Source organism: Hyperolius riggenbachi, chromosome 3 (genome assembly GCF_040937935.1).
Source record: "Hyperolius riggenbachi isolate aHypRig1 chromosome 3, aHypRig1.pri, whole genome shotgun sequence".
NCBI lineage: Eukaryota > Metazoa > Chordata > Amphibia > Anura > Hyperoliidae > Hyperolius > Hyperolius riggenbachi.
The window spans coordinates 60,831,495-60,858,682 of record NC_090648.1 but is presented as its reverse complement, the minus strand read 5'-3'; the positions used below and the strand labels follow the sequence as shown (position 1 = coordinate 60,858,682).

Sequence of the window (27,188 nt, the reverse complement as noted above, 5' to 3'; positions counted from 1 at the left end):
TGTCCACTAGCCACCTGCTCCCTTTTTTACTGTTTCCCCCCCGTAGATCCCCCCCGTTTCGGTCAAATACCGCTGTCTCCCGGCCGAAGGGAGGCTTCGGAGATGCTTCGGGAGCCCGAGTGCTCCCGAAGACGGGCCACTCTACACTGCGCATGCCCTCTATGATGCACTCGCGCATACGCAGTGTGGAGCCGCCTGTCTTCGGGAGGACTCGGCTCCCGAAGACCTCCGAAGTCCCTGCGGCGGCGGACGAGAACGGAGGAGCCAGCGCAGCACCGGGGCTACCGGGAGAGGAGAGGGATGACTCATTAGGACCGAGCCTTCCCTCTCCTTTGGTGAATATCTGACTTTTTTTTTAACTAACCCGGGTTACATTAGCTTTAAACTTACTTAACAGCACTCTTAAATCAAAAAGGTACAAAAAAGGTAGGTGCTGGTGGCTTATAAGGCATTGTATTGATAAGAAACGAAAATATCACCTATAGAAAACTTAGGATAAAAAGTGAATTTGCCCAAAAAGTTTCACATCAGTGGTTATATAGCATTCTGGCACTAAGTTCCTAATACTAAGATCCCTCAGTGCACTGACTGCCACAAACAAGAATTTATTTCTGTTGTCTTTTTCACAAGAAACAGTTCCAACATTCACTGCATCCTCCCACAACATCCCCTCTACTGCATCTAAAGCAGCCAATACACTATACAATATTTTTAGCCAATTTGACATTCAAACATCTAGCTGGGCAAAAATCGTAGTTGCCCACCCTACCATGATCGGCCCGCATTTAGGCCATGGGCTCCATCCTATGATTGGGATAGTTTTTTTTTTTTTCCACAATCAACCTGCATTATTGGTCATACTATTAGTCACAGGACAATCGGCAGCAAAGTAGAATAGTGTATGGGTTACCACCACTCAATTTTTTTTTTGTTCTAGGCGTCTAAAATCCACTGTAGATCTGTGAATTCTGATAGTAAAGTTTACCATCAGAGAACGATCTATGGGTCCCCCACCTTGTATCACAGGTGCTGCTACCTGTATAGAACAGTGCTGGATATGGAGACAGAAAGGGAAAAAAAGCGCACACTGTGATACTAGTAGGTGAGGGCTCCTGGCCCTATAGGAAAGGTCTCACCTGGTTGGTGAGGCTGGAGAAACCTATATAGGTTTGCCAGCTGTCACGCTTGTGTCCCTCTTATGCCGGGGACCTGGCTTGCACAGGTATCCTCAAGGTCTTGGCTGGTGATCCAGTCGGGATTCCACGGTGGTTATTTGGAACACGCTGCGGTGGGCGTGTAAATGTTTTTCTGCGCTCGGCCGGTATGAGCCTGATTCCCCAGATATGAGTGCGGTAGGAGATAAAAACAGCTAGCAAAGCAAAGCTGTGTTAGCCGCAAAGATGTGCAAAGGCTGTGTTTAAAAGCTTTATTGCGGGGGGGGGGCGCATGCGCGGCGCGGAGCGATGCAGCAGCTAGTTCCGTGAGCTCCGATCGTGGCTGCGACCTAAAGAAGCGTAACTCCTGAACCCCGGACCCTAGAAGAAATTTAGAAGCACGAGCGGAACGGAGAAGAATCCCCCTTACCTCCGCATGTCTTCAGCGCCGAGTAAATCAAAAGACTCCTCTGCAAGAGCGCTGGACTTCTTCAGGCCGCGAGGTGCGAGTGCAACCAAGATGGCCGCCGACAAACAAGCTGAAACAGGGAAGGAGGCGGAAACTATCCACCGCACGGACTTCTCCCTGAAAGATATAACAGAGCTTATCACAGACCTGAAAGTCTCTTTTAAAAGCGAAATCAGAGCGGCAGTCTCAACCCTCTCGGCACAAATAGAAGACCTGGGAGACAGAACGAGCAGACTAGAGTACAGAATGGACGAAGCGGCTGATGTAATCACAGACCTGCAAAAGGCAAACAAGGATCAAGAAGAGCGATTGTCCTTTACAGAAGACAAACTAGAAGATATGGACAACAGGGGAAGAAGGGAAAATATCAGGGTAAGATCTGTTCCAGAAACTATTACTGAATTTAAATCATTCGTGACAGCGTTGTTTAAAGCCCTTCTGCCTGACACCCCTGACGAAATGCTCAGATTTGATAGGATCCACAGAGCCCTAAAAGCTCCTAAAAACTCCGAATGGCCCAGAGACATCATCTTGAAGATGCATTACCCTGAAGCGAAAGAGGCAGTCATGAAAGCCGCAAGAGACATGGGCCCGAACGGGATAGGCGAGTACAAAGTACAAATTTTCCCCGACCTCTCGCCCATAACGTTGGCAAAGCGCAGATCTCTGAGGCCTATAACCTCTGCTTTGCAGAAAAAAGCGGTACTTTATAGATGGACTTTCCCCTTTGCACTCTCGTTCACTCTGGGCACTAAGAAGTACCTGATCCGTTCTCTGCAGGAAGGATTAAAAGCACTTAAGGAGAATGGGTTTCAAGATGTGCCGGAAGAAACATCGATGGATTCCTCAATTAAAACTAAAAGGATCACAAGGGACTGGAGAGAAGCAAACCACCCCATCAATAAAAGATCCAAAGAGAGGCACTTAACTCCTTCCAAGATTCCTAGAGCACATCGATCTGATACAGGGAATGACTGAGAACTGATTATCAATATTTCATGGGTCTCGCACACTATTGAATGATGAACTCAGAACATCCCCACGCTACTTCTATTAGCAAGTATAAATAGAGAAGATAGATAAGAATGCTAAGATAATTTCTCTTGTTTTGATCCCCCAATTTCATATTATTATCGAACAATTGATAGACGAGAATAGGAGGGAATTGTCAATATGGTTATCTCTTCTCTCAGTTTCGTGCTTATACCCTATGTCTTTCTCGAGTAGCAAGCGTATTGCCACAAAAGGACATATACATCCTCTCCGAGGTTCAGGAGTTCAGTATAAGTATGTATAGTATATAGGTCTGGTTACGTGAGTTGTAGCTCCATACTTCCCCGAACTACAACACCCTAAGAGTACGAAGAGGTGGTTCACCTCCTGTACTAATGTTTGGAAAAGTTCCATGTTTTTTAAGTTACTGTTTAAAATTTCGAATTGTCTTGTTACAATACACTATAGGGACCTACAGCGATGCATCTAGTTTACACAATGAGTATCCATCTAGGAAATTTGAAGCTAAGGGTAAGAAGCTTATCATTAAAATGAATAAGAACGAAATAAGAGTTAAGAATTCAAGCAATTTGTGTGTTCGCACTATACTCTGTACCAGGCGCTTAGGTATTAGGATAGCAAAAGCATTCCTCTGGATTCCCGGAACATGAAAGTGTTCTCACATACTACACAAGGACTAAACAGTCTGATGAAGAGAGCCAAATTCATGAAATGTTATGACACAAGGAAACCTGCAATAGTAATGTTGCAAGAAACCCATTTCACCAGGTCATCTTATCCTAAATTCTTACACAAATCTTTCCCCAAATTTTATTTATCTAGTCACCCATCAGCTAAGAAAAACGGAGTTGCTATCCTAATCCATAAGAACCTGGCCTTTACCTTTAAAAGCAAAACAACAGACAAAGAGGGTAGATATGTGTTCCTGGAAGGCGACATAGCAGGATCTTCAATATTATTAGTGAACATATATGCACCCTCAGTCAAAAATGGAGCATTCTTCAAGGGAATCATAGAAGAGCTACATAAATACAAAAACATTAATAATATAATTATAGGAGGAGACATGAACCTGGTAATAAACCCTTCTATAGATCACCACTCCTCCACGTCCTACTCAGAAAGGCCTAAACCCCCTAAATCATTCATAAGACTCCTCAAGGAATTTAACTTAACTGATTCCTGGAGAGAAGCCCATCCCAAAAAAAAAAAGACTACTCGTTCTTCTCTCACCCGCATCACAGCTCCTCTCGACTAGATTATATATTAACTTCCAAAACATTCACCACCAAGATTAAAAGCTCTATAATTATTCACACGGACCTGTCAGACCACTCAATCATAAGCACCTCCTTCATTACATCTCGCCAATCCTCTACATCACCAAGATGGAGAGTACCTCCATTCCTCCTTTCAAACCCCCAATTTACTGACAAGATCTCTAATCTCCTTACTGAATACTTCCAAATGAATAAACCAGAGGATACAACAGTCAGTAATTGGTGGGACGCACATAAGGCATTCATTAGAGGCCACTTCATCAGCCTCTCCAAGGCTATTAAGAAGGATAAAGAGGCTAATAAAGTGGCCTTGGAACACCAATTGCACAAACTATGGGAAACTTACCATTCTAATAGCTCCATTACCCTTTTGAGACAAATTAATAAAATAAAGGAACAGCTAGATGCCATTAGATCAGAGGAGGTTGCCAGGTCATTTAGATGGCTCGGCAGTAACAGATATCATTTAGCAAATAAAGCCAACACGAAACTAGCTAGAATCTTAGCGGGTAAAGATAGAGCACTTAAATTCAACCCCCTTAAACTCCCAGGAGGAGGAGTGACCCACAATCCTGAAAAGATAGCAGACTTATTCCGGGTTTTCTATGCTAAATTATATGCCAACAATAAATCTTCCACGCCAGACGCTATACGGGGTTTCCTCAAACAGATTAATCTCCCCCAAGTAACACAACAACAATTAGAGCTAATCAATGCACCCTTTACCCTCCAGGAAATTTTAAAGATTATTAACAATTTGAAACCTTTGAAAGCACCAGGCCCAGACGGACTGAACGGGCAATACTATAAGTGCTTCCAAGCAATAATTTCACCCCACCTCCTGACGTATTTATCTTCAATTAGGGAGGGTAATAAAATCTCTCAAATATCAAACAACGCTACAATAACGGTTATCCCCAAAGAAGGTAGAGACCACACTATGTGTAAAAACTATAGACCTATCTCATTGATCAACCTGGACCATAAGATTTTAACAAAGTTACTAGCGGACAGGCTAAACACATTCCTCCCTTCACTGATTAATTCTGACCAAGTAGGATTCGTTAGAACCAGGCAGGGAACTGATAATATAAGGAAAATATGCAACAATCCATTTTGCCAATCACAAGAGCCTCCCTATGCTGCTATTGGCGGTTGATATAGAGAAGGCCTTTGATTCACTCAATTGGGATTTTCTGTATGCGGTTCTAACGAAATATGGTTTTACAGGTCCCTTTATTAACACACTTAATAATATATACTCCAACCCAACGGCATCCATTCTATCCTCAGGCTGCTTCTCGGACCCTTTCCCCATCAAGAGAGGCACAAGACAAGGCTGCCCCTTGTCTCCTGCCCTCTTTGTTCTGGCCTTTGAAACACTATTAGAATCTATTAGAACAAACCCTTCAATAAAAGGAATCCAGATCGGTCCAGATATATTCAAATGCAATGCATTCGCAGATGACTTATTACTCACTCTGACAGATCCCATCATATCGGTACCTAACGCCATTCAGACACTTAAGGCCTTTGGAACAGCCTCAGGCCTTTTAGGGAACCAAGAAAAAACAGAAGCACTAACTCTGAACTTCCCTCCCAACTTAGAACAGCAGATTAAAGATAACTTCCAATTTATCTGGAAAAGTAAAAAATTTAAATATTTAGGAATACAAATAACGGACGAGATTAAATCCCTATATGAACAAAACTATCTTCCCCTTCTAAAAACAATAAAATCTAAACTTATAGCCTGGGAGAACTTGAGAATTTTCTGGTCGGGAAGGATTGCCTCAATCAAAATGATAACACTTCCTAAATTGCTGTATCTTTTTAGATCTCTACCAATAGAGGTACCCCGCTCGTACTTCCACAACTTACAAAGAGACATATCGAGATTTATCTGGAATAGAAAGAAACCACGTATTGCATCATCGATCATGTACAGACAGAAACTAAATGGGGGAATGGGAGTTCCCAACATTCAGAAATTCTTCTATGCAGCTAGGCTCTCCCAACTATATAGTTCAACATTCAGAAACCACTCATCCCAATGGAGGGAAATAGAAAACTCCTTTATAGACCCCTTCAGAATACAAGATGTGATTTGGTTTAAGGAAATCCCGAAAACTATTATAAACTCCAATAATCCAATCATTTCCTACTCTTTCAAACTCTGGAATATGTTACGCTTTAAATTTAAGTTGATATCCACAAACTCCCCCCTGGCCCCTATAACTAGAAACCCAGATTTCATCCCTGGAATAGATCCCAGATATTATATCTGGTGGACAGACAATAAATTTACATGCTTCCAGGACATACTAGAGAAAGGGAGAGGCGCTATTCAATCCACAATTAACCCCCCACCCTCTGAAGTATTTCGTTCTATTCAACTTCAGCATTATATAACTCAACACTGGAGAGGAAGCATCACACCCTCATTGACAACACTAGAATTTTATCTCACACGAAAGGGAGAAGTATTGAAATCCATATCATTAATCTATAAAAGTCTACTACTACCCCTATCATCTGAGAAAAAAAAATTACCAAGTAAAGTGGGATAAAGACCTGGGAATAGAAATTTCAGACAGTCAATGGGAACTAATCTGGAAAAACACCTCTAAATGCTCTAGCAATGTCTCTCTGACAGAAACTTCTCTTAAACTCCTATTCCGGACTTACTTAACACCCTCCAGAATCAATAAATACAACCTACATTCCTCAAGCACTTGTTTTAGAGGATGTCCAGATATAGGGGATTACATACATACATGGTGGAAATGCCCCAAGGCACAAACCCTATGGGGAAAGGTATTTGAGCTAACAACAGAGTTATGGAATAAGCCCACCCACCCAAACCCTCTACTCGCCCTACTCAACCTCAATACACTACCCCTCCCAAGAGTAGGAAGAACCTTATTCACCAAAATTTTGGTAGCCACTAGATCACATATTGCCCAATCCTGGCTATCAAAGGAATTATGCTGGGAGAAAGTCATACAAAAAATAAACTACATATGTCTCAACGAATATATTATGGCTCTAACCACAGGGGATACTAATAGGTTTCTCTCCATTTGGCAAGATTGGCTATCCTCGATACATGGGAACCACTTACATGCAACGAATAAAGGAAGCTTCCTGAAGTTCCTGGTACAATAGGTACAATATGTACAATATGTACGGACCACATGATGACCCTGGAATTATAAACTTTAGAACAAATAGTGACACCCGCCACACGAGTTACTCTTCTTACCCATACTGATACTTATACAATTGGGTCCAACATACCTTAAATTATTTAATGTACTAATTAAGTTGTATGTATACATCTACTGCTTAGTAGTTATAGTGTAATGTTTGTATGTTAACCTACAAGGGGAAGATACGTTGATCTTCCTAACTTTACCTTACCATATACAGTGACAATGTACAATTTACGATATTAATGGATATTTGAATGTCATTGTAACGTTTCTCTTTCTTCAATAAAGCTATTTGAAAGTAAAAGCTTTATTGCGACGCGTTTCCCAGGGGAGCACCCCTGCTTTATCAAGCATAAAACCTAAAATGTACTGTGACATGCAACCTAGCCACTTTTATTAAAACCTCAATAGAATGCTATATAACCACTGAACATTTTTTTTTACCTTAAAGAGACTGTAACAAAATTTTCAGCCTTATTTCGTCTATCCTATAAGTTCCTATACCTGTTCTAATGTGGTCTGTCTTACTGTAGCCTTTTCTAGTTACACAGTGGCTGTATTATCTCTGTGAGTCATAAGGGGGAAGGAAGTTCAGACACTTATGACTACCGAAGTGTCTGAACTTCCTTCCCCCTTATGACTCAGCGGGCCCTATAGTGCTGGTGCCCCCAGACTTCTCCCGCCTGAGGAAGTCGCCTCACTTGGCATCCTGTGGCCGCGTTTAGTCTGCCAAAAGCATCAAATATATGCGAAGGCCATAATATTTAGTGCCAAATGAAGCATATACAGATTATAATCTCACAGAGCAATTACATTCAGGCTAGGTTCACAGTGGTCAATTGCAAAATACACGAGGTAAAATGTGTGTCAACGGCAATGGAGACTGGACATAGAATTTAATACAAAGCCTGCATGCAGTGAGATAGAATAACGGGATCCGTCATAATGCGGTACTGTGAACAGGTCCATAGAATTGCATGGGCAGTGAGTTAACGTGCAAAAATATTCTGCAATGCAGCCAGACCACTGTGAACTAGGCCTCAAAGAGCTTTATTGCACTTTTTCTTTAAAGTGTACCTGTAGTTAAAAAAGTGTCCCAAAGAAGTATTCACCTCAATAAAGGGAAGCCTCTACATAATCCAGATGCTTTCCCCATCCTCCTCCACCGGCCTGTTCCAGTCCTGCATCCCCGAAAGACCGTTGACAAGCCCTTGTTGACGGCTCATGCATGTGCAATAGCACAGACCCGAGCTTCGGAGGTTTCAGTGCTGGAATGGCCCTAGTGGAGGAGGACAGGGGAAGCCTCTGGAAGTTCCAGTGGCGTCCCTCTCCCGAGCTAAGTATCAATATTTTTGTTTTGCAAACTGCACTTGTTTGCTTTAACATTTTACATTTTACCTTAAACTCTTGATGGTGTGCAGGACTGGCGTAAGCTTCTGCAATCCATCATTCTGAATTTTACATCTTTCCAACTTTAGTAGTTCTGTATCTTTGCAGGACTCTAGGATAAATGACAACACGCAGCAGTCCACGGGGGTGAGGGGAAGCCCAGAAAAATCAAAGTTTTTGTTTGATCTAAAACACTGTGACACCAGTGCTTTATTCCTGCTCTCGCTAAGACAGTAGCATAAATTAAGAAGCTCTCTTGTGTGTTTGTCGGGTCGTCGTTCTTTTGCAATGCTTTGCTGCAACCAGCTGATGACATCTTTAGTAGTCCGAGAAGAAGACCCTCCCATGTAAGCTTTTAACATGGATCGAGTAGATTTGTCTGAGAGACCACAGAGAAAACGGAGAAATATTTCAGCCCGACCATCTTTGTGGGACTCAGCCTTTTCAAGTGATTTCTGCAGTTTGTCAGGATCATAGTCAACAAAATGAAGCAAAGCAGCAAAAAACTCTTGGAGAGTGAGATGCAGGAAGGTGTAATCCACATCAGGAGGATGACCAGATTCGATCATGAAACAGGAAAGGGGATGTTTATTCGGTGTCACCCTGAATGATTCCAGGGAACCCTGATCAAATACAATAATATGATTCATGACTCCATGTTCTGCCATCCGCCCAACATATGTCAGAAGCTCCTGGACTGTTTGAGTATCGTCTGTGTTCTGACAGTGATTGGTCAGAATATTGGAGACAAAAGCGACAAAAAGTTGTGTCATTGTTTTTGGCAATGTTGACATCTCTGGGTCACTGTTTGTTCCCTGGGTGCTGAAGCACATTGACAGCACTCTACAGAGGATCCAACAGTAGGCTGGAATATAACAGAAAGTGTACAGCAGGTCATTTTGTTGCACATGAAGAAATGCCTTTTCTGACAGGATACTGTTTTCAAAGAACTGGTCAAAGTAGATCCGTCTGTCTCCATGAAGAAATCCCATTATCTCTGTGAGTCTATGAAAATCACCAGTATCAATTGAAGCCAGTTTGGTTGGGCGGCTGGTTGTCAGTACTGAACAACCTTTGAGAAGACTCTGCTTCACCAAGCTGACCAAAACTATTCCGAACTTTTCCTTCTGTTTTGGATTAGTTAATAGCTTACTTGAACTGAAGTCCATTTGGTGAATACTCTCATCTAAGCCATCAAATACAAACAGAAGTCTCTCCGGATATTGTAAAATATTTCCAAGCTGAGGTTCAAGATATGGATACTGGTGAATGAGCAGGTCCTCCAAGGTGAGCTCAACTAGTTTATTCAACTCCCGGAATCTAAACAAGAACACAAAGGCAAATCTTTGGTAGCTTTTTCTATTCACCCAGTCATACACAACCTTCTGCATCAGTGTGGACTTCCCTATTCCTGGCACGCCACTCACCATTACTGTACATGGTACACGTTGCAACTGGTGGCACCAACGGAACAACTTATTAAGGGAAATGTGTTCCAGGCCAGTTTGTGCTTCTTTCAAGCATTCCTCATGTTTTATCCCAGTATTTATTATCTCATTGTGGTGACGCTGTCTAAACTGATCAGTGGAAACAACAGTCAGGTTCACATAGCGGTCATTGATGAGGAAACTTTGTTCCTTTAAGGAAGATCCTGGGGGTCTGTGCTCCAGAAGAGTCTGAGTTTTCTCCAAAAGATATTGTCTGTGCTGTTCCTGTATATCTAAATAGAACAAACAATATGTTAATAACCTAGATTAAAGTAAAATTTGATGCTGTAAAAATTGCGAAGAAGCCCCAGGTCTAACTTACTGGGAGCTTCTTCCAACCCATTGTAGCCCTTCTGGTCCCACACCCTCGTTCCAATCAGCAGCTGTGAAAAAGTTGGCCAACTGAGCCAATAGCGTGCTACTGCCCATGGGTGGCCCTGGCCACACACCTCCTCAAACACGCTCCTGAAGCCAGGAGAGTTAGGCACGTGTGCAGATACAATTTTTATGAACTGTGCAAGGGAAGAACTCTCCCTGCTAATGAGAGTGCAATTCCAAAGGTCTGGAAGAAGCTCCAAGCAAGATAAACTGGGCACATTTCTTTCACTTTAGGTTTCTTTTAAAAGAGACTCTGTAACAAAATGTTCAGCCTTATTTCTTCTATCCTATAAGTTCCTATACCTGTTCTAATGTGGTCTGTCTTACTGCAGCCTTTCCTAGTTGCGCAGTGGCTGTATTATCTCTGTTATATAATCTAATCTAACCTAATCTGGCAGGACACAGCAAGTATGCCTGGGCACACACTACTCTAATCCAGTGCCACTTGCCTATGGAGTTCCATAGGGTTCTGTACTATCACCATTACTCTTTGCAGTCTACATGCTCCCACTGGGCAAAATAATCCAGAACTATGGCCTAGGATACCATTGTTATGCAGATGACACACAGCTGTATCTGTCCTTCAAGCCTGGCACCCAAGACCCATCAGCATCCATAAATGCATGTCTAGTGGATTTACAAAATTGGATGAACACCAGCTGGCTGAGGCTGAACTCTGACAAAACAGAGGTGTTGGTGGTAGGTGGTCCACACATGATGGATAAAGTTCAAAACGCTCACCACCTCAATCTAGCAATTGGGAGAGATACTGTACAGTATAAAGACTCTGTGCGAAACCTTGGGGTCATCCTGGATGGAAATCTAACACTCAGACAGCAGGTATCAGCTGTCGTCAAGTCTTCCTTCTTCCATCTAAGACAGGGCTGCCCAATAGGTCGATCGCGATCTACCGGTAGATCGCGACCGCCTTCTCGGTAGATCGCGGCCTCTTGGCCGCGTCTCATTAAATTTTGCGGCCAGCAGCATGTTTAGCTGCCGGCCAATAAGAATGCAGGGGAGAAGACGCGGCGAGCAGAGAGGGAGGAGAGAGGCGGCGCGGCCGCTACGTCATGGCTGGGGGCGGCACCGGGCAGCCTGCAACGTGCGTGCTTGTAACATGCCCGGCGCCGCCCCCAGCCATGACGTAGCGGCTGCGCCGCCTCTCTCCTCCCTCTCTCCTCGCCGCGTCTTGCCATCTTCTCCCCGACATTCTTATTGGCCAGCGGCCTGCTTGCCGGAGGTTCCAGGAGTCCAGAGGACCCTGGCTAACCTACGCTGCAGGTACATATACCTGGCTAAGCTACACTGAGGGCCCCTATACCTGGCTAAGCTACACTGGGGGCCCCTATACCTGGCTAACCTACACTGGGGGCCCATATGCCAGGCTAACCTACACTGGGGGCCCATATGCCTGGCTAACCTACACTGGGGGCCCATATGCCTGGCTAACCTACACTGGGGGCCCATATGCCTGGCTAACCTACACTGGGGGCCCATATGCCTACACTAAAGGCCCCTATGCCTGGCTAACCTACACTGGGGGCCCATATGCCTGGCTAACCTACACTGGGGGCCCCTATGCCTGGCTAACCTACACTGGGGGCCCATATGCCTGGCTAACCTACACTGGGGGCCCATATGCCTGGCTAACCTACACTGGGGGCCCATATGCCTGGCTAACCTACACTAAGGGCCCATATACCTGGCTAACCTACACTGAGGGCCCATATACCTGGCTAACCTACACTGAGGGCCCATATACCTGGCTAACCTACACTGAGGGCCCATATACCTGGCTAACCTACACTGAGGGCCCATATACCTGGCTAACCTACACTGAGGGCCCATATACCTGGCTAACCTACACTGAGGGCCCATATACCTGGCTAACCTACACTGAGGGCCCATATACCTGGCTAACCTACACTGAGGGCCCATATACCTGGCTAACCTACACTGAGGGCCCATATACCTGGCTAACCTACACTGGGGGCCCATATACCTGGATAACCTACACTGGGGGCCCATATACCTGGCTAACCTACACTGAGGGCCCATATACCTGGCTAACCTACACTGAGGGCCCATATACCTGGCTAACCTACACTGGGGGCCCATATACCTGGCTAACCTACACTGGGGGCCCATATACCTGGCTAACCTACACTGAGGGCCCATATACCTGGCTAACCTACACTGAGGGCCCATATACCTGGCTAACCTATACTGAGGGCCTATATACCTGGCTAACCTATACTGAGGGCACGTAACCTATGCTGCAGGCACATACACCTGGCTAACCTACGTCGGGGGGGGGGGGGGGGGTGCTTAGCATTTGGGACATTGGTTGATCTCCTGGCCTCGGCAAATTGTAAAGTAGCTTGCGAGCCGAAAAAGTGTGGGCACCCCTGATCTAAGAAATATAGCGAGAATCAAACACCTTATCCCAGCTGAAGACCTACCTGCCCTGGTTCACGCATTTGTATCCTCCCGCCTAGACTACTGCAACGCCCTGTTCATCGGATCTACAGATAACGTTCTGCGCCCCTTACAGCTAGTCCAGAATGCTGCAGCCAGACTCCTAGCCAATGCCCCCCGCAGCTCACACATCGCCCCAGTACTGCAAACTCTTCACTGGTTGCCAGTAAAATGGAGAATCAATTTTAAGATCTGCCTGTTGACATTCAAGGCTCTACACCACATGGGACCCAAATACATAGTGGATCTATTGGAACTTTATGCCCCTCCACGCACCCTCCGCTCTGCCAACAAGATGAAGCTGGTTATTCCCAGGATACATTTAACATTTGGTGCTCAAGCCTTTTCCTATGCAGACCCTACTCTATGGAACTCACTTCCACAATCAGTACGAGAGCCTCCTTCTCTGGACAGCTTTAAAAAAGGCTAAAAACTCACCTCTTTTCCCTAGCCTTTGAGACTGCATAATGCAGGGTCACAGCGCTTTGAGTCCCCAGGGAGAAAAGCGCTATATAAATATTATTGTTATTGTTAATCTTCTTTCCTTTGTCAGCTTTGTCGGCTCAGGCAGGAATGTGCTGCTCTGCTGTGATAGGTAGAAGTTATACACACCCTCTCCACGCCCCCTTCATGCTCTATATGAGTCACAGACTGAGCTTCTCTCAGCCTATCACATGCTGGTTAGCAGCCATGTTTTTTGTTTGTAAACACTGCCTAAAACTGGCAATTACAAGCCAGGATTGCAGCAGGGAGTGGCAGAAACGGCAAAGAGGGGCCCAGGAGAACATAATGAATAGAATGATATGCTTTTTATTGTAAGAAGTTTAGAGTACAGATTCTCTTTAGGCTGCTTACACACTAAGACGTTACAGGCGCACGTTAGTGCGCCTGTAACGCTCCCCCAACGCACAGCCCACGTTGCGTTACATGTAACGCTGCACGTTCTGCCGAAAGTGCAGCATACTACGGCGTTAGATCGGCTATAGCCGCATTAGACTGTTTGCACATGCGCAGTGGGGGGTGAGAGGAGGCGGGGAGAGCCAGCTACAGTAGCCGCGCACATGGCCAGGGGCGGACTGGCCTGGGGGGGGAAGGGGGGCAATCTCCCCCCGGCCGCCTCCTGTCTCCTGTACCAGGGCCGCTCAGAGCCACGTTTTACATCTAAAAGTAGTAAGGTGAAGCGCTCTATACCACATACACATACAATGCTTAAATTACACACACAGATCTAACATGCATCCAGTAGAGATGCTTCAATCAGATAGATAACAGCTCCTGTCACATTAGTATTACTATGAACCAATCGCAATGTGCCGCAGTCAGCTTAAAGTCCACCTATGGGAACAAAAGTATGCAACTGAATCTAATGGTTCCCTTGAGAGAACCTTGCAACAGTGTATCGATCAGCAGGGCAGAGTTGCTGTTAGCAGTTCACCTGTATTATAAATTTACATATGTGCATATACTCAGAATAGTCCTCCAGAGAACCTAGCAAGAAATTGCAGCAGCCACAAACCCAAACAGTCCGTTGTTAAATCACACAGGGTCTTCTCAGTAGCTTGACAAAAATACCCTTACCAGCAGGAATGGCTGATTAATTCACAGATCAGCAATCAGGCATAATCAGAGATAACCTCTTCGTAGTCCAAACTGCTTCTTCCTAGGTGACGCAGTCTGTCTATATCACTTTATCACGGAGGTGTGGACACATTTGGAATACACGTGTGGGGCACTGGTGGTGTAAGGGTGATCAGCTCAAACTGTATCACGCTATGTCATTTCTATGTCATTTCTGTGTTTCTGAGCGTCACCTAGGAAGAAGCAGTTTGGACTACGAAGAGGTTATCTCTGATTATGCCTGATTGCTGATCTGTGAATTAATCAGCCATTCCTGCTGGTAAGGGTATTTTTGTCAAGCTACTGAGAAGACCCTGTGTGATTTAACAACGGACTGTTTGGGTTTGTGGCTGCTGCAATTTCTTGCTAGGTTCTCTGGAGGACTATTCTGAGTATATGCACATATGTAAATTTATAATACAGGTGAACTGCTAACAGCAACTCTGCCCTGCTGATCGATACACTGTTGCAAGGTTCTCTCAAGGGAACCATTAGGTTCAGTTGCATACTTTTGTTCCCATAGGTGGACTTTAAGCTGACTGCGGCACATTGCGATTGGTTTATAGTAATACTAATGTGACAGGAGCTGTTATCTATCTGATTGAAGCATCTCTACTGGATGCATGTTAGATCTGTGTGTGTAATTTAAGCATTGTATGTGTATGTGGTATAGAGCGCTTCACCTTACTACTTTTATATCTAATAGGGAGGTAATACCCCCCATGGTGCAGTGATCCCTCATAACACTTGATATTGTTCATTTTTTTTGAGTAGAGGTACACTTGAGGAGCGCTAAGGCCACCTTTAGTATTTTACACGTTTTACATCTATGTTGGTCCCGCAGCGGCCTTTTAAACTGCGGGACCTTCTTGCTCCTTGTTGTGGCTGCTGCTGTGACTGGCTGCTAGGCAGCAGAGGTCCTGCCCCCTGCCTGCAGACACAGCCAGTCAGTAGAGATGGGAAGTTCGGATCTTTTCAATGATCCGGATGATTCGAATCGGATCATTGAAGAGATCCGGATCTTTGATCCGAATCTCGGATCATTTCACTAGGAAGCATTCGGGGGTGAAATAAATAGCAGGATAGGTCTTTCCCTGCAGTGGACAGGAGAAGGGGAGGGGGGTGGACACACAGAGAAGGGGAGAAGATGGACAGAGGGCAGGGAGTGGACAGAGGAGGGACGAGCAGAGAGCAGAAATGTTTGCTTGCACACAATACCCACATGCTGCAATCATATGCTTTACATATATTTCACCTACATGTTCATCTGTGTACTTTTAAAATCAAACGTCGCACAGTGAAAGAAAGCATTCCCAGAAGTGAAGTGCAGCTGTTTAGTGCCCAGTGCAGGAGGATCATATTACATAGCAATCACTGTGCCTGCAAAGTTACTGAGCTGAGTCAAAAGCTTCCAATGTGTTCACTATGCACAACTAGGAACAGACAGCCTATAATGAGCAGCACATTGCAGCCAGTATGTGTGCTCTACACATATCTGGCAGTGGCACCCATGTCCCCTCTACCTGTCCCTGCAAGGCTGGCTCCCCTGAGTCCCCTCCAACAGAGCGATCCATCTCTGCTCTGCTTCCAGGACCCCGCTGCCCGCTGAGAGGGGGCGTGTCGCTCCTGGCCCCGCCCCTTTTGCGATCCGAATCACTCATTTTGATGATTCGGATGTAGAGATGGGAAGTTCGGATCTTTTCAATGATCCGGATGATTCGAATCGGATCATTGAAAAGATCCGGATCTTCGATCCGAATCTCGGATCATTTTACAAGGGAAGCATTGGGGGGGGGGGGGGGGGGGTGAAATGACTAGCAGGACAGGAGAAGGAGAGGGGGGTGGACACACAGAGAAGGGGAGAAGATGGACAGAGGGCAGGGAGTGGACAGAGAAGTGAGGAGGGAGGAGCAGAGAGCAGAAATGTTTGCACGTAATACCCACATGCTGCAATCATATGCTTTACATGTATTTCACCTATATGCTCATCTGTGTACTCTGAATGAAAACGTCGCACAGTGAAAGAAAGCATTCCCTGAAGATAAGTGCAGCTGTGCCGAGTACAGGAGGATCATATTGCCCTGCAATCACAGTGCCTGCAAAGTTACTGAGCTGTGCTGAGCCAAAAGTTTCCAATGTGATCACTGTGCAGCACTACTGAACAGCCAGCCTATAATGGGCAGCACATTGCAGCCAGTATGTGTGCTCTACACATATCTGGCAGTGGCACTGATGTCCCCTCTCTCTCAACTACCTGTCTCCCTGCAAGGCTGCCTCCCATCCAACAGAGCGATCCATCCCTGCTCTGCTTCCAGGACCCCGCAGCCCGCTGAGAGGGGGCGTGTCGCTCCTGGCCCCGCCCCTTTTGCGATCCGAATCACTCATTTTGATGATTCGGATGATCGACTCATAAAATAGATTCGGATCAAAGATCCGAATCGTTCATGATCCGGACAACACTATTCGGATGATTCGACTCACAAAATAGATTCGGATCAAAGATCCGAATCGTTCATGATCCGGACAACTCTACCAGTCAGTGAGAAGAGCAGAGGCGCATGGAGCGCGTAATTTGAAATGGCAGAGAGGCTGCTGTCCCAGTCCTGCCTGATGTCTGCAGCTTTCCTGCAGTGTGTGGAGTGCCAAACGTTCCTTTGCTTGAAGTAGGAAGGGACAGGGACACAAATCCAAATCCAAAAAAAGCTTTATTGGCAGGACCAAATACATTTAGCATTGCCACCCCTGACACTGGCCGTGCAGACTTGAGCTCCGTGCAGACTTCAGCTCCGGACTCTCTTCCTGGTAAGCTGACACTTCCCCTCCTCCCCATTAGTCTCCTGTGCTTTCATCAGACCAGCCCTCCCTGTGCTCACACAGCTGCCCCCTCCCCGTATCTCTGTCTCTCTTCTATGAGTGTAACCCTTTCACTGCTGGTGCCCTGTTAGCCAATTTAGCTTGTTGCAGCAATGGAAGTTTGTTTAAAAGTAAACTTGAAATAAGTAAAAAAAAAATTTCACTAACCTGGGGCTTCTGCCAGCCCCCTGCAGCCATGCTGAACGATCCTCCGGTCCAGCGCCGCAGCTCAGTTTCATAATCGCAACTCAACGGCCACTGCATCTGCGTGGCCATGGCTGCACGCAACCTTGTTCACGTTCGCCAAACCGGGAGCATCCTGCGCAGATGCAATATGATGTTTTCTCTACATGAATGAGAATGTGTGCGACTAGGGCTGTGCAGGTGCAGTGGCTATTGATTTGCAAGTCGGCGAGAAGGAAACGTAGCCACTGCAGGGGACTGGGGGATCGTTCCAGGACAGCGTGGGCACAGGGCGGCAGCAGGGGCCTGGCAGAAGCCCCAGGTAATTGAAACTTGTTTTTTTTGGGGGGGTGGGGGGTTTAAGTTATTTTAGTCTTCCTTAAAGTGTACCAGAGACATTTTAAAATAAAAGTTTTATACATACCTGGTGCTTCCTCCAGCCCCCTCCACACCAATCGTTCCCATGCCGCCATCCTCAGCCTTCTGCAGCTCTGGTACCGTAACTTCCTCCAGTAGTGGCCAGTCTGCGCAAAAGAAGTGCGCCGTCTAAGTCTCTCTCCGGCATCCGCAGACTGGCCGCGACTAGAGGAAGTTACGGGACCCGGTGCCGGCGATAGAGAAGGCTGAGGACGGCGGTGTGGGAGCGATCCGAGCGGATGCGGCTGGAGGAAGCCCCAGGTATGTATAAAAGTTTTATTTTAAAACGTCTCTGGTTTCCTTTAAGTAAACCTAATGTGGTCAGTGTAATCAGTGGCGTAGCTAAGGAGCTGTGGGCCCCGATGCAAGTTTTACATGGGGCCCCCAAACACTCTATACATAACTATTGATACAGCACGCCAAAACCTGCCAATGGCAACTACAGTGTAAGAGGTACAAGAAGGGGATGGGGAACAGTTTGTTAATGATCACTACTATTCAAAGCATCTATAGAAGTGATTATTATGAGCACAGGATCAATAGAGAGCTAATAATGCAGTTGAGCGAGGGCCCTTCGGGGGCCCCTCTGGCCCAAGGGCCCCGATGCGGTCGCAACCTCTGCAACCCCTATTGCTACGCCCCTGAGTGTAATTTACCTAGGGCTTCTACTAGCCCGCTGTAGTACTTCTGGTCCCTCTCTGATATCCATTCAGCAGCTGTTCCCTCCAAAAGCTGCATGTGCCTCCTCATTTGCATTCTGCATTTGCACAGTTTGGAAAAATTGCTACTGCGCATGTGCCAAATATTTCTAACTATGGGAGCGCGATCGGGGAGGCATGTGGCCGCGCTTGTGTAATAGCCAGTAGCTGACTCAGGGCTGGTGCACACCAAAACCCGCTAGCAGATCCGCAAAACGCTAGCAGATTTTTAAACGCTTTTTTTTATTTTTATGAGGCGTTTTGCTAGCGTTTTGCGGATTGCTGCTGCGGTTTTCAGTATAGTAGATTTCATATATTGTTACAGTAAAGCTGTTACTGAACAGCTTCTGTAACAAAAACGCCTGCAAAACCGCTCTGAAGTGCCGTTTTTCAGAGCGGTTTGCGTTTTTCCTATACTTAACATTGAGGCAGAAACGCATCCGCAATCCAAAAAATGCCTCAGCCCAGGAGTATGCGTTTCTGCAAAACGCCTGCCGCTCTGGTGTGCACCACCCCATTGAGATACATTGACCAAGCAGATCCGCAGCCGCAACCGGATCTGAAAACGCCCAAAAAGCCGCTCGGTGTGCACCAGCCCTCAGTCTGGCAGCTTTCAGAGAGGCACAACTGCTGAATGGATCAGACTGGAAGCATACATTTGAAATCGGCGCGGTAGACTTGGGCGCAGGATACAGCCGGTATATGGCTGATCCTACTTCTGCACAAGTTCCGGCCGTATTAATTACTATTCCCCCTCCAGGCCGCCATGGATGGTGGGGAATGATATAATTCGGCTTCCAGCGATTGCTGGAGGCCGAATTATTGTGTTTTTAAGCAACTTCGGCTCCGTCTTCTGACGGCACCGACGTTACTCACTGAGCGCCACTATAGACTGATTCCCATTACTGTCTATGGCGACGCCGGCTGCGCCCAAATCTAGCAGCACTGAAAAGCACTGCTCAGGACTGGAATGTCAGCAAGGGGACTGAAGGACTGCAGGGGGCTAGAAGAAGCTTCAGGTAAGTTACACTGGGCACCTTAGATTCACTTATGATATACATTTAAAGGGAACCTTAACCGAAGAAAAAAAAAAAAGTTTAATTTACCTGGAGCTTCTACCAGCCCCCTGCAGCCACCCTGTGCCTACCCTGTCACTGAACAATCATCTGGTCCCTAGCAGTGCCCCTCTTCCGGCCAGGCGTCTCTACGGCCACTGCACAGCCCTGGCCACGCTCCCTTCCTTGTAGAGATTTGGAGTGGCTGGATAGTGTACTGGTTAAGGGTCCTGCCTTTGACATGGGAGACCAGGGTTTGAATCCTGGCTAGTAAGGAGTTCAAGGCAAGACTCCCTAACACTGCAGGATGGCCTCCTGAGCACATCCCAGTGGCTGCAGCTCTTGAGCGCATTGAATCTGACAGGAGAAAAGCAATATACAAATGTTTTGATTACTATTATTATACATTTCCCGTCGCTGCATGATCAGGAGGTGCACGGACTGGGGCCGCACATGCAGAAGAAAAAAAAACGCTGCCGGGGCCTGGAGGATCGGTATGTCCCGGTGCGGGCACAGGGCGGCTGCAGTAGGCTGGTAGAAGCACTAGGTAAGTCACTTTTTTTTTTTGTCTAGGATTTAGGTTTACTTTAAAATAAATCTAAAACCAATGCAACACAATAATTTATACTTACCTTCGATGTGTGTCTGGTACTGTCCATTCTCCCACTGTTAGCCTCAGTAGTTTCAGACCACAAGGGCTAAGCCGGATGTTGGCTACTGCACATGTGCGGCCATGTGCCTCCACAATTACGCTCCTGTAGTGTGGAACATTCAGTGCATATGCAGTAGCAATTTTTACAAACTGTGCAATTGCAGTGTTGAGGGATCTCTCACCCTCTCCAGAGGACTTGGGCTGAGCTGCCTCTGTGCTCCATGGCTGCCCCCCTTAAGAGTAGTACTCACATGCCCCCGATCCAGCGGCGAATCTCTCTGCTTATGCTGGGAGTAACAATGGTGACTGGGGGGGACACAGTAGTCACAGGGGTTGACACAGGAGCCACAGTGGAAAGCACAGGTGACACAGGGACAAAAGAGATACAGGGGAAACAAGTGCTACAGCGGGAAAAGAGCCACAGGGGACAAAAAAGACAGTCAGGGACATGAGGTGACACAGAGGGGGACAAAAAAGATGGGTAACCAAGGGGACATGAGGTGACGGGGACAAAAGAGATGCAAGGGAACAGAGGTGACGCGGGGGAAAAAAGGAAAAGGGGGACAGGAGAGCAGAGGTAACACAGGGGGACAAAAGAGACACAGTGGAAACAGGTGACACAGAGGGGGACAAAAGAGGCACAGAAATGACACTGTTCTGACTTAAGAACTCATTCAGGTTAAGATTGAACCTGCATTCCCTATCCCGTTAATCGGTGACTACCTGTATTTCACTAGCCACTTCATTATGTATGTCTTGCTAGTACTGAGTTTGACCTTTTTTGCCATCAGAACTGCCCTAATTCTTCGTTGTGTGACATTCCTCAGACATTTTAGGTCCATATTGACATCATATCATCATGCAGTTGGCCCCGCCCACATCATTTCATGGCCACGCCCCCAGGGCCTATGGGTTGTGTTTTCCCCCCCAAGCCAAAAGTTCCCAGTCCTCCCCTGCACATGGCTACTTAATATTCACTGCACTGGCGGTCGCTGATTGGCCGGCGGGACCACGTGATGCGGAGTGTCTCGCTCCGCATCATGTGGTTCCGCCGGCCAATCAGCGCCACTCTGGGAGACCTTATACGGATAGAGCCGCCTAAAGCGGCTCACTCTACCGTCCTCTCCCGCACCATCATGCGTTGCATTAGGTGCACGTTATGCGACCTCGTAGCACCTAACGCAACGTCTTGGTGTGCAAGTAGCCTTAAAGCAAATCTAAAGCTAAATAAATCAATTCAGTTTTAATACATGCGTTTATAGAGGGAAGGCTCTGGAGATGTACCATAGAGCCTTTCCAATCCTCGCTCTGTTCCTACGATGTCCCCGGTGGAAACTACCCATTTTTGTAGGTCTTCTGCACTGCTTGTGCAGCCTTCAGAAGTTCTTGCTTCCCCGTGTACGTCCGAAGACGAGCGCATTTGTACTGCACCCAGACTTGTGTGTGCGCAGTACAGGTATGCTCAACTCCAGAAGTACTTGGGAGCATGAGTAGTTCCGAAGCAGCATAAGCAGTGCCGAAGAGCCAATCAACCTAGCAGGTCAAATACCTTCCACCAGGGATGACGCGACTGTATAGGAACTGAATTACATTTTTTGCTTCAGATTACCTAAGGGAGGGACCACACTTACAGGGCCATTTTGCCCTGCGACTCCCGGGTCTCTGTCATCTTTTGCGATCGCATTTTCCACAAATGTTTTGCCGTGATCGTTCCATGACTTATTCTGATAGCAGATACTGTAATTGTAAATGCATGCCTCATGCACAAAAAAGCAGAAAGCTGTGTGATTTAAAAATGCATGGAAAATCATGAGCGCAAAACGCGAATGAACGGTCACGACAAGCACTTCCTGAACGAGGCTATTGACTTCAATAGTCTGTGGAATCATGGGAGTTTTGCCATCCGTGGCAAAAATGCACACAATCTCAGCTAGTGTGTTCCCTGCCTTAAAGTTTCTGTTGGTTTGATCCAGACCTCAGCGTTTTAATTGTAGCCGTTGCAATAACTAGCCCATTGGAGTGGGAGTTCCTCTTTAAAGCTTTCCTTGTTGAGGAACAATGCAGCAGGGACTTACAGAAACATGGTTTAAACAGAGGATTGAAAAAGCAAACACTGTAAAGGAGGCCATACATTGATAGATTTGCAGCAGATTCGACAATCAGATAGATTTCTGTCAGATGCCTATCAGGTCGAAACTGACGGGAATCTGATGTGTGCACCACACTAGGAACCGATTTCCAATAGATTTTAGAATTATCTGTATCTTTTTCAGATGTGTATGTTTTGTTTATTTAATGTTTTTGCTTTTTTGACTTATCAATCACCTGGAAGTTGATCAGAATTTGTGATCATCTAATATACTGTCCGCAGATCCTGTCGTGTGTACCAGGCTTCCTGTTTTTCCCCATATTATAATTATTTGGGATTGATATAGCACCATCATCTTTTGTGGAGTTGTACAACAGTGATGGCCCGAACCTCTGATTTTCGGTTCGCGAACTTCCGCAAAAGTTTGGTTCGCGCAAACTTTCGCGAACCACAATAGACTTCAACAGGGAGGCGAACTTTGAAAACTAGAAACACTTATGCTGGCTAGAAAAGTGATAGAAAAGATGTTTCAAGGGGTGGGATAGACGCCAAAAGTCCCGGGGAAAAAATCTGGATTTGACGCAAAGCAGCGTTTTAAGGGCAGAAATCACATTGAATGCTAAATTGGAGGCCTAAAGTGCTTTAAAACATCTTGCATGTGTATACATCATTCAGGGAGTGTAATTAGAGTACTGCTTCACACTGACACACCAAACTCCCTGTGTAACGCACCGCAAACAGCTGTTTGTGTAGTGACGGCCGTGCTGGACTGGTGCGCACCATGGCGAGAGTGCAGGTCGTGGCGCTTTTTTAAGCCCATATGGTCGCCGGGCTGTGGTAGCTCAATGATAGAACAGTGACTGTCCAGCTGATCAAATTTGGTCTGTCCACAATGAAGCAACGACCTTATTATCTTGGGTGTGCCCCCCCCCCCCCGACACTCATATTGCTGTCGGTCATTGCTTCATTGGGATACGCAAGCCCCTTCACCGCGGCAAGGTAATGATCACGAAGGGGAATTGGCACATGTACATGCCTTTTGTTTTGTGCCAGAAAAATTAGGCATGCATGTACACCCACCAGAAAAATTATTATAGCGCCCGCTGCTAGCAGCGGCCTTAAAAATTCAGGAATCCGCCTGGTGTCCTGGACCTTGTAGGTGGTGGCGGAGAAGGCAGTCAAGCGGCCTGCAGGCAGAGATGCTGTGTGGGGAGCAACTTAGTCTTGGGGCAGGCAGTCACATGGCGTGCAGGCAGAGATGCTGTGTGTGGGGACTGACTTAGTCTTCGGGCAGGCAGTAGCCCTCCGGGTTCCATGCCTCATTTATTTTGATAAAGGTGAGGTACTGAACACTTTTGTGACTTAGGCGACTTCTCTTCTCGTGACAATGCCCCCAGCTGCGCTGAAGGTCCTTTCTGACAGGACGCTTGAGGCAGGGCAAGACAGAAGTTGGATGGCAAATTGTGACAGCTCTGGCCACAGGTCAAGCCTGCACACCCAGTAGTCCAAGGATTCATCGCTGCTCACAGTGTCTACATCCACACTTAAGGCCAGGTAGTCGGCTACCTGCCGGTCCAGGCGTTGGTGGAGGGTGGATCCGGAAGGGCTAAGGCGAGGTGTTGGACTAAAGAATGTCCGTATGTCCGACATCACCATGAGATCGCTGGAGCGTCCTGTCCTTGCCTGCGTGGACATGGGAGAAGGATTACTGGCAGTGGTACCTTTATTGCGTTGTGCTGTGACATCACCCTTAAACGCAATGTAAAGCATAGTTGCCAGCTTGTTCAGTGCTGCATCCTTTCTGCCTTCTGGTGATTTGGAAACATTTCCACCACTTTGTGCCTATACCAAGGGTCTAGTAGCGTGGCCTCCCAGTAATTGTCATTCCCCTTGAGTTTTTATATACGGGGGTCCCTCAACAGGCTGGACAGCATGAAAGACGCCATCTGCACAAAGTTGGATGCAGACGTACTATCCATCTCCTCTTGCTCTTCCTCAGTGACGTCAGGTAAGTCCTCCTCCTCCCCTCAGCCATGAACAATACCACGGGAACGTTGAGCAGCACAAGCCCTCTGCGACGCCTGATGCGGTTGTTGTTCTGCCACCGCCTCCTCCTCCTCCAAAGAAACACCTTCCTCATCATCCAAGTCTGACTCCTCCTCCCCACATGACTCTTCTTCCTCCTCCTCCTCCCCCCTCTGTGCTGCCGCAGGTGTTGAGGAAACATCTGGTTCTGATGAGAATTGATCCCACAACGCTTCCTCCTGTAACTGTTCCTGTTCACGCACCTCCACAGCTTGATCCACCACTCTACGCATGTCACGCTCCAGGAAGTAAGCGTACGGGATCAAGTCGCTGATGGTGCCTTCACTGCGACTCACCAGGTTGGTCACCTTCTCAAACGGCCGCATGAGCCTGCATGCATTTCGCATGAGTGTCCAGTTGTTGGGCCAGAACATCCCCATCTCCCCAGACTGTGTACTTCTACTGTAGTTGTAGAGGTACTGTGTGACGGCTTTCTCCTGTTCTAGCAGGCGAGAGAACCTAAAGAGGGTCGAATTCCAGTGAGTTGGGCTATCACAAATCGGGCTTCTCACCGGCAACTTGTTTCTCTGCTGAATATCGGCAAAGTGTGCCATGGCCGTGTAAGAACGCCTGAAATGCCCACACAACTTCCTGGCCTGCTTCAGGACGTCCTCTAAGCCTGGGTACTTTGACACAAATCTTTGAATGACTAGATTCAGTACATGTGCCATGCAGGGTACATGTGTCAGCTTTCCCAAATTCAAAGCGGAAATGAGATTGCTGCTGTTGTCACACACCACATTGCTGATCTCCAGCTGGTGCGGGGTCAGCCACTGATCCACCTGTTTGTTAAGAGCAACCAGGAGAGCTGCTCCAGTATGACTCTCCGCTTTGAGGCAAGACATGTCTAAGGTGGCATGACACCGTCGTACCTGGCATGCAGCATAGGCCCTGGGGAGATGGGGCTGTGTAGCTGGAGAGGAGATCGCAGCACCAGTAGAGTTGAACTGCCACTCAGCCAAGGAGGAGGAGGAGGACGGCAGCGAAGAAGATGTAGCAGGAGGAGAGCAGGTGGCAGGAGGCCTGCCTGCAAGCCGTGGAGGTGTCACAAGTTGGTCCGCTGCACAGCCACGTATTCCCTGCTTGTCAGCGGTCACCAGGTTAACCCAATGGGCTGTGTAAGTAATGTACCTGCCCTGACCGTGCTTGGCAGACCAGGCATCTGTGGTCAGATAGACCCTTGACCCAACGCTGTGTGCCAGAGATGACACCACTTGCCTCTCAACTTCATGGTACAGTTTGGGTATCGCCTTTTTAGAGAAATAATTGCGGCCTGGTGTCTTCCACTGTGGTGAGCCAATGGCCACAAATTTACGGAAGGCCTCAAAGTCCACCAGCTGGTATGGTAACAGCTGGCGAGCAAACAGTTCTGCCAAGCCAGCTGTCAGATGCCGGGCAAAGGGGTGACTGGCGGACATTGGCTTCTTCCACTCAAAGATTTTCCTCACGGACACCAGACTGCTGCTGTGGGCAGAGGAGCAGGAACTGCTCAAGGTCAGAGGCGGAGTGGAGGAGGGTAGCTGTGAAGGTGCAAGGGAGAAAGCGGCTGAAGATGCTGCACCTAAAGGAGGAAGAGGAGAAGGAGGGTGGCTTTTCTTTTGTGTGCTGCCTCTGCTCAGGTGCTCTTCTCATTGCAGTTTGTGCCTTTTCTGCATGTGCCTTCGTAAGGCAGTTGTCCCTACGTGGGTGTTGGCCTTTCCACGGCTCAATTTTTGGAGGCAGAGAGAACAGATGGCATTGCTCTGATCTGAGGCAGACACAGTAAAAAATGTCCAAACCGCTGAGTCCCCCTGGGGTAATGGCACCATGGTGGCATCTGCAGCTGACGTTAAAGGGCATGTTGGCGATACATGGCGGCGGACACTGCCACCAGCTTTTTCTGACGACGAGCTCCCCCTGCTTCTTTCAGCAACTCGTCTCCTCCTACTCCTCTCTGACTCCCCCTCTGAACTGTCTCCTTGGTCATCTCGTCTGTTAGGAGCCCACGTGGCATCCGTATCATCGTCATCATCATAATCATCCTGCCCAGCTTCGCTTGCCTCAGACACCTCCAAAACTGCACCAACAGCAGGTACTTAATCATCCTCCTCCTCACACGTTACGTCCATAGTGTCGCCTAACTCAGACATATGAGGTGGTGTAACTTGCTTAGCGCCTTCATCTGGTTGTAACAATAATGGCTGTGCATCAGTGATTTCCCCACCAAATAACGCCTGCGAACTGTCAAATGCAGCAGATGTGGTGCTTGTAGTAGCGCTGGTGGCTGCGGAAGATGAGGTGTTCTGTGTTAAATAGTCAACCACATACTGACAATCTTGGGAGTTGAAGGGACGTGCCTTCTTTTGAGAACTGTACTTTGGTCCAGGGCCACACTAAATCACATCAGCACAACCTCGCAGAGGCCGGGTGGCCTTCCTCTGGGTCTGCCTCTACCTCTGCTTGTACCTGTTTTGTCCATTTTGCCCATATCAGGGGGGATGAAGTGAAAGGTATGCACTGACTTGACTAATACAATGTGCAGTCACACAGGTGCAGTTAACAGGTATGCACGGAGTGGTATATCACACTGTGTGCACTCACATAGGTAGGTGGGTGCACTGAACACAACAGGTAGGTATATGCAGTGATGGGTATTACAAATGTGCATCTATCACACACATGTACCGTGAACAGGT

General features: G+C 47.1%; 1 protein-coding gene across 4 annotated transcripts in view; it reads right to left on the bottom strand.

The window, feature by feature from the left end:
* The window catches only part of LOC137562642 (NACHT, LRR and PYD domains-containing protein 3-like), a 158,170-nt gene that overhangs the window by 62,713 nt on the left and 68,269 nt on the right, over nucleotides 1-27,188 (bottom strand). For 3 of the 4 annotated variants that reach the window (XM_068274176.1, XM_068274173.1, XM_068274174.1), the window contains exons 6-7: nucleotides 8,531-10,241; nucleotides 1,585-1,740 (exon numbers count right to left, since the gene is read on the bottom strand). In XM_068274176.1, coding sequence (XP_068130277.1) covers nucleotides 1,585-1,740; nucleotides 8,531-10,241 — 1,867 coding nt within the window. The remainder of the gene's footprint in view (nucleotides 1-1,584; nucleotides 1,741-8,530; nucleotides 10,242-27,188) is intronic. The other variant, XM_068274175.1, reaches the window with a different exon arrangement.